General features: G+C 33.7%; 1 protein-coding gene across 1 annotated transcript; it reads right to left on the bottom strand.

Moving 5' to 3' along the window:
• Nucleotides 1-1,295: 1,295 nt before the first annotated feature.
• On the bottom strand, nt 1,296-5,207 carry LOC109543075 (homeobox protein Hox-B9). Its single transcript, XM_019912595.2, has 4 exons — nt 4,770-5,207; nt 4,245-4,706; nt 1,634-1,794; nt 1,296-1,424 (listed from the first exon to the last, which is right to left on the bottom strand). The coding sequence occupies exons 2-4, from the start codon at nt 4,669-4,671 to the stop codon at nt 1,371-1,373; spliced, it is 642 nt and encodes a 213-aa protein (XP_019768154.2). The 5' UTR covers nt 4,672-4,706; nt 4,770-5,207; the 3' UTR covers nt 1,296-1,370.
• Between the last annotated feature and the right edge of the window lie 3,215 nt (nt 5,208-8,422).

Here is an 8,422-nt window from a genome sequence, read left to right as displayed (position 1 = left end):
TGAGTGGATACACTAATCCTTTTGGGCTCGAAAAATCTTGCAGCATTCACAGCTTTTGCGCAAAAAAATGAATTGCGTTTCTGTGCTATTTAACCAATTTCACACATTAGCAGCAAACTTTGCAGTAAGCGATAATTTCTATCAAAATAAATTAATTGTCAAGCCTTTTATAATTTTTAACTGACTGATATGACCAAAGTCTTAGGCCGGTCGACTTTTAGAAGCGTTTTTCGGAGGCCAAGAAGAGAGATTTCAGCAAAATATGGCCCTGACATAGGAACAAATCTGATCGCTTATTGTGCACACTAGTGAAATATTTACTTCAATGTGATCGCCTTTTTATTTGTTCGTTATTTGTTAAGCCATTTTATGCCAACGTGGCAAATAAACTTTACATAAAAAGCTGACCAAGCGTCTGAATCTTTTACACGAAATTTGCATAATGTCGAATGTCGACTGCAAATTTTAGGTCATTTTTTCTCCTTTTCTATGGTTTGCCTTTCTAACTTCTGGTATGCCTCTCGGTCTTCTGGTTCAAATGTTTACGTCTTATCTAATTACGCTTTAAATGAAACCGTAGCACCGTTCAGTTTGGTTCAAAGTAAATTTTCTTACAAATATTACAGGCATTTTCTTTTTATTTCTTCGTTCTTCTAAAAAAACTGGCGTTTGTTCACAATAAATTATTATTATTATTAGTTCAGACTAGAATTTAAAAAAATATATCATACAAATTACGAGGGTGTATCAAATGTAAACGGGATTTGAAATTTATTTTTGTTTTATTTTACAATATTTACAAAAACTATACAAGTTTTCTACATAAATGCGCAAAATTATGCCCTTTTGTAGAATACATAAGCTAATTCGTGACCAAAAACTATAATTATCCGTTGCTCCAGAGAGACAAACCACTACTTCTACTGCCAAATCTTTAATGCTTAATCGAGCTCACTTACATCTACTGGGTAGTAAAGTTGTTGTTTTCCAACATAACTCTACGACCTCTCTGAAATAAAAAAAAACAGACCAATCCCATTTATATTTGATACGCCCTCGTAAACATCGGGTTCAATTAATTTGAGATACCCTGTAAAAAACGCAGAAGGCAGAAAACGCGCTAAAAACCCAGAACATTTTCTTAGAAACTGAAAAATACAACACCCAAATTGATTGAATATATTCCCAAGTTGAGAAAAATAATAATAACAAACGAAATAAAAAACACCAATTTTACAAACTAAAAAAATATTTATTGCACTTAAAATATTTTGTCGAATGTGAAAAATGACACATCTATCTTATCTGATCTATATTTATATATTAACATCTACAAATAGAACATGTATTGTCTTTGGTGTCGCAATCGTTTAAGAGCCGGTTTTTTTCAACTTCATACGTCGATTTTGGAACCAAACTTTCACCTAAAACGTAACAAAATCCATTAAAAAAATTGCAACCGGTTAAAAGAAACTGCCGATTTCAACAGGAAAATCACGTCGATAAACTATATCTAATGAAATTGGTTAGTTATATAGAATACTATCTGTATCTTCCCCAGTTTTTTTACGGGATTATTAAGTTAGGGGCTAGCTGGGAACAAGGAATAAATTGCAACTGAAAACGCTCTCACCTGTCTTTCTGATAAACCCAAAGCTACGGAGATTTCATATCTTTGTAGTCTGGATAAATAATTATTGCGTTTAAACTCTTTCTCTAACAGCCAAAGTTGGACTTTGGAAAAAGCTGTCCTTTCCTTTCTCGATTTAATGTAGAGCATGTTGTCTGTGGAGTCTACAACAGAACAATATAGTTATTTAACAAAACAATGCTGACAAACAAAATACAGTAGAAGATGACCTGAATAAACCATTTTTAAACGTGCATGTTCTTGACGAAAACAAATTGAAATTCAAGAATACCCATTTAAAGCTTGGAATGAATTGCTTGGAAAAGAATGATATTTTTACCAATTCGGAAGGAGAGCTTTCAGAAATGAGTGTCTATAAATACATGAAATGCATCAGAAAGGAGCGAATGAGAAACATTTCAGGTAATAAAAATAGATGAATAATAAGATAAATGATGAGTTTTTAAGCAATCTGTCCGATTGCCTGATTTGACTCGGTGCGATTTCTATTTATGAGGAATTACGTGAAGGAAGAAAATATGCTTGGCTTTTCCCAACGACTCCTATGACCTGAAGCATAGAATTATGGATGAATTTAATGAAATTCCTTTTTTAGGTTTTATGGAAAATTACTAAAGACGATTACAAAATTGCGTTTCTGCCATCATGGAAGTATCTCGGAACATGTAGAATTTGATTTTTTAAAGTTTAAATCAGTTAAAGTTTTCAAATCAATAATAATCATATAATTAATATACAAAAATATTGCCAATTTTTTTTTAGTTCACTCTAATCTTCTTTGATACAAATTGCAAATACCGTTATTTTTCAAAAAGAAACTGTGTGTATTTGTTAATCTTCGATTGCTCTTTTTTCTACTTTCATTAATATTTCTTTGCTAACCTCTTGACCTATTTTGTGTGCAATTTTCAGCTTAAAAGTTCCCCAATTTTTGTATAGTTAAGTGCGTTTCGAGATCAAAGAAATTGCATCCGACGACAAGGTTGTGATGATAATAGTGCTAAACGATTCGGGAAAGAGATTCCATCTGGTCTAAATTGCACTGTAACTTGCATTCTTGCTAATGTTCCTTAAGCCTTTAATAAATCAGAGTCATTAGTCTAGTATGGAAATTTGCAAAAATAAGCACATTATAATCTCAGCCTTATTCTGTGCTGTAATAAACATGTCGGCTTCAGAGTTTTGATATTGTTATGTTAAAAAGCCCGCCCTCTTAACAGAAGAAATAATAAATAGCGTACACTCCATGGCGATTATAAAGGTATCCTGTTACCTATATTTTTCTGAAAGGAAGCTAAACACATAAATTAGAGCTTGTAAAAACAACAACGCCAAGAGGTTTGAACAACACTTCGGAAACAGATGTTCCAGTCACCAATGGCTTTCGTGCTACAGAAATTTGCCGATGCTATTTCATGAAAAATTAAGTTGTTTTTATATTATTTGCAAAAACTGTTTAGCAACATTATAGTGGTTCTCTTCTAATTGTTAATTAATATGTAAGGGCTCAAATAGGAATAATTGATATTACTCTGGAGGCACCAAAGTGGAGTATTCTATGTACATCCATTTCTATTTGATTGCCAGTGAAGTAACATTCGCACTTAAGAAAAATTGCAAATAAAACTCTACTTATACTGCCTCCAGGCTTTATGATCGCATGACAAAAGCTCGTTTTTAAACCTGCGATGACATTTGCTTTATTTTTAGTTGCAGATTGCAGAAAGCGCCCTGGGTGTGTTTGCACTAGTTATAAATTGGATTCCCAGTAAAGGGAGCCATTATAAGGGCTTTCGTTTTCCATATAATCTATCTTTCAGGTGACCGACATTCATTGGGGCTAAACTCTTTTGTATCATTCATTAAAAACAACGAAACTAGATTTATTTAAAGAAAGAAAAAGTTCAAAAGTACAGTTCGAAATACAAACATGAAAAGCGTTTTAGTTACGTGTACAAATAATGATTTTTGTCTTGTTCTTCTGCATCAAAATGTTGAATATAAAATCCATGTGTCCATCGATTTTTTCAATCGGTTTGAACAATTTTTTGGTCAAATCATAGTCCTATTCTTGCACAAAATTGAAGTTATAAGATAAGGCAAAAAAATTAAAAAAACGTATTGTATAGCGTGTCAGTTTTATATATATCTGCGGGGAGTATGGGAGAGAAATAGAGTATACGATGTTAAAATCTCACGTCTTCTGAGTAGGTTGGAGCGATATTCATTTTTTATGACCAGTCACACTTTTCGCCTTAAATTTATTAAAATTTTCTTTTTTTAATTCCGGGGAAGGCTACGCAAACATAAAAAACAAAAACTTTATCTTCTATAGGCGATATTGGAGGACAAATAATAGAAACGCCCTGTACACACATGAAAGTAAAAGTTCCATCCTCGTTTTTAACTTTTAAATAAAGAACGAAGGTTCCAGATAACGCAAGAAGCTCCTTTCTTTTTCAATGCTTCAGCTGTAGCATAATGAGCAAGAAGAAAACGATTTATCACAACCCCAGAATTATGAAAATACTCATATAAACTCAAATAAACTCAAAATGAACACTTTTGCAAATAAACCCAATCAAACGCTTACCATGAGATTTCGTCGAGTCCTCAGTCGTTGCAGCTTCCAAACCGCCCTTTTGCTGCATTTCCAACCCTTCTGTGTCCTCCTCATTTACTTCAAAGTGTTGATCTCGAAAATCCTCCAAAACTGGATCATGCTTAATTGGGCTTTCACTTGCACTAGATCTGTTTTCATCACTGTGAAACCACTGCGTTTGAAAGTTCCAGTAATTCTGCATGTGGATTTGTTGAAAGTTTTCAATGAATCTGAACTCAGAACGAACTGAATTCATCTGGGTTTGACAATTTTCCATGGATCCAGGAAATTCGTGATAATCCGAGCAGCTTGCATTGGAATTGCTAATTTCTTCGCTGTTTCTATTGGTAAATGAATATGTGTCTTCATAATCGAAGGAGCTTAGTTCAGTTTTTAGTTCGGGAACGGCCAAATTCATATTCGATTGCACTGAACAAGAATTATTCAAATAATCTGAAGACAGAAATTGAGCAAATTAAATTGAAAAAAAGCTAATAAATATTTTTTAAATCGTACTTGGCCTGAATTTATTTCAGTCTTCCCAGCACACACGATCCTCTTCAAGCACTTGTCACGAAACTATGAACTTTCCAACACAACTAAACGAAAATTTGTTAAAGTAATTACATGTTCCCAGATTTTTCAAAGATCTGCCCAGACAGGATGTCACCTAATTAGTGTCTAAGGATGACGGTTATCTTTTCAGTGGACCAATGACGATTTCGAAATCTCGGTGGGTGGAAGCAATTAAAAATCTGGAATGGTTCTATTGGCCAGAACCTTGTGGAACAAATCCAATTCGAAAGTATTTATTTGCTGTTCCGAAAAATCACACTTTTAATATATTCAAAGTATCATGGCTGCCTAATCAGACCTATTGTCTTGTGGGACTTTATTTTATACGCTATACCGGGTGTCTCAGCATTGGGTTATTCTTCTGCAGGGGTTATTTGGTTATTGAGTTTGAACAATTTTAATTGCTAGTTTCCGAAATATATAAACCGTTCAACATGCAATTTAAACTCGGTTTGTTGTAAATAGAGTCCGGATTTATAGGCCGTATGCGTTTTTGTTGTGCTTTTTTTGCTTTTTGTGAGAAAGCAACTTGCTTCTTTAGCGCTTTTTTCGAGGATTTCAGTGCATTTTAATGCGGACTCTATTTATAAAACTGATACATTTTTCGGGCTATTTGGCAGTCGTGGAAAATTATTTCTTTCTGGCGTTTCGCAAGCACCAGTGGTTTGCCTCTTCAAAGGTGGTTGCTGCACCGAACAAACCACGAAAATGTGACTCTTTTGCTTGATTCCTTGTATAAATATCTATAATACTTCCAAAGCGATTACAATTATTTGTGGTGTTTTCACTTTCACATTTCACTGCTCAGCCAGTTGAAAACTAAACTGAACATGAACTTTCTTATAGAATAAAATGTTGAAATCACAGTACACGTACAATTTAACTTTTAACTAATTTTCTTTGAAACTTTACGCCCGAAACATTCAGGATTCTCTCTAATCTCGCGGCAAAATATATTTTTGAGTCAATACAAAGTTTTGAGGCTTTAAATACATTTTTGATTTCTTAAATCGGCAAGAAGGTCCAGAGGCGAGAGATTCAGACAAATCAAGAAGTGCGAAGAGATAAACGGTACAGAATTATATAAAAAATAATTGAAATACTTCACCAACCTTTAATTCGAACAGCTTGAAGAAAAGTTTGGGACATCAGGAAAAGATATCCTAGAACAAACAAAAATGCAGTAAATTCTAGAGCCACTAGAAAGAAAAATTGTTGTATGTTTTAAAGCGTTTGTACGCTCACCTTAATTTATATACAATTTCCGAACTATTGTCGAAATTCTATATATTTGTATTCGTGTGTAATTGCGTATTTTTGTTTGTTTCAACTATTGTTTCTGTTGAAACATTTCGTAAATTTTCATCGTCCTGAAGATCCGTTACAAACTCCTACAAAGCTGCATAAGAATACAAACAAAACAAATAACGAAACAGTTACAGAATTGCAGCTTCCAAAGCTGCAATTTGTACCATGATTAATTTTCCAAGACATGAAATAATTTCACTTTCACACTCGCCCAGTTTCTTTCTATTTCAACGTGCTAATTTCAATTATTATTTTTTAAAGTTTCTGGTTCAAGTCAAAAATTAATTGATTAATTTTTCTTTGGAAAGCAAAAATATTTGTTTGCAGCAGGTGCCTTATGCCGCTCAAAAAAGTGTGAAACTTGATAGCCCGGGTTTGCAAGTGATTTGTAGGTTGCTTGATGTTGTGGCGGCCTAATTTGCCCTTTCATCTCTTCACTTTTCACCGAAACTGGAAATTTATGGCACCATCACGAAGTGGCGCCAGTTGCAAAAAAATGAAACATTCACTTTTTAATCAACCCCATTTCGGTTGATAAAAGTCTGTTGAAATACGTTCTCATAACATTGGAAAAGGGTTTGCAACGGTTTTAAATTAATCAACCTAACAGCTAGCAAATAAAAACATGAATTCAACTAAAATCCATTGTTGGCATGAAATGGTGTAGAAATCTTTACGACTTTCTCGATATAGTCGCAGCAATAAAACGCTATTGCCTGGGTGCAACTGCATTAATAATAAATATAATTTCCCCTTCAATGTTCCATATGTGCTGTTAAATACAATTAACAGTATTATAAAATGGTTTAAACCATTTGCAACGTGTAATACAGATTTGTATTTAGTAAAACTTAACCCATTGCCCTATTTAGAGGTAGGAAGGCACCTACATTTATAGAATCTAGGTCGACTCAACGTCACCTTTAATCTCTAAAAACAAAAACATGCCCTGTCGCCCTACAAAGGCGCTTCTAACTTTAGCGAATGCGGGACAGAAGAGGCCGATCCCATAATCACTTTCCTATATTTTCTTTAGTTGTCAGTTGATATCAGATTACTGGAGTAAAAGTGCTTGTGGCAGAAAGGGAAATGACCTAAAACTTTAGTGTCCATTTCTCGTGATGTGCGTTTCCTATAATTTACGCATTGTCTGCACTAAAACGGTGATGCGTAAGCTGTAGAAATACAATTTACAAGAAATAGATTAACAAAGGAAAATTTAATCAATGTGAGAAACCCGCGAAAACAAACAAATCCGTAGGAGGCGAAAGAGAAGAAAGGAATTTTGAATTTTATTTTCTCTCTATGTAAAGTACAGAAAGAGATAAGAGTTTTACTTCAACATGGTGTTCTTCTTCTCATATGTAATGTAATTCTTATATCTAGACAATGATTTATGAAGTGAAAGATAAATTCCAATAAATTTTCTCAAGTGTTTCTATCTCAAGTTATCAAACATGCAAAAATTCACACGCATTCAATTACGCTTGCTGCAGATATTTCCGTCAAGTTTTAGTCAATCGAATAGCTGTTGAAGCTTAATATTTGCCTGGCATTTACACGGTAATGCTTCTGACATTATAGGCTAATGTTACACAAATAAATTTAATTTTAGTATTTGAACTAGACCAGACGCAGCAGCAACTCAATGTATTCCGTTATATCAATTTCATTCTTCCGAAAACGCGCTTTTCAAAGATGATTTAGAGGTTTTCTGGTGCTTTTCTCATTGGAAAAATGAACAAAACTAGGGGACAAAAAATGGTCTAAGCTGATATTAGTAGATTTGTAAACTTTGCCTATTAGAAAAAAACTTTATGGATACTGGTTGCTCGTCGCATCTTTTTGCAAATTTGATTTTGTCGTGTAAAAATTACAGATACTTATAGGTATTTTTCATCACATGTAAAAAATACGCCTCCTCAAAAGAACAGAAGAGCTGCTAGTAACGCGCCTTACAATTGGAAAATTGGTCATACTCAAAGATCAAAGTCCGATTTCTCATATATGAAAGGCTTTTGGGAGCCATTTATCTTCAAGTAGCGACTTCACTTGAAAAAATACTCAGAAAAAGTAAAAAGTTGCTATAAAACAAAACAAAATGAAACAAGTAAGACAAAAAATCATGAAATTGTGACGGTTCTCCGAAACATATTTTTGAACTTGCGATATATTATACGTTGATCAATTGCTTTAAAAATTATCATATAGGGCAGAAAGACCGATTGGGTAGATAGCCTTTTTCTGTCCTGAATGATTGTCCGACGCCTACCGAGAGCACATTT

The sequence above is a fragment of the Dendroctonus ponderosae genome, unplaced genomic scaffold (genome assembly GCF_020466585.1).
Source record: "Dendroctonus ponderosae isolate FM_Combo_2020 unplaced genomic scaffold, Dpon_F_20191213v2 Dpon_F_20191213_7, whole genome shotgun sequence".
NCBI lineage: Eukaryota > Metazoa > Arthropoda > Insecta > Coleoptera > Curculionidae > Dendroctonus > Dendroctonus ponderosae.
The sequence above is the reverse complement of the archived record's forward strand: the minus strand, read 5'-3'. Positions and strand labels throughout refer to the sequence as shown.

Excerpts from the sequence above, each read along its gene's own strand:
- LOC109543075 (XM_019912595.2), bottom strand. The coding sequence starts at position 4,671 with ATGAATTTGGCCGTTCCCGAACTAAAAACTGAACTAAGCTCCTTCGAT. Across the intron at positions 1,795-4,244 it reads GGACTCGACGAAATCTCATG|ACTCCACAGACAACATGCTC; the intron begins GTAAGCGTTTGA and ends GTTCTGTTGTAG. Across the intron at positions 1,425-1,633 it reads TGGGTTTATCAGAAAGACAG|GTGAAAGTTTGGTTCCAAAA; the intron begins GTGAGAGCGTTT and ends GTTACGTTTTAG.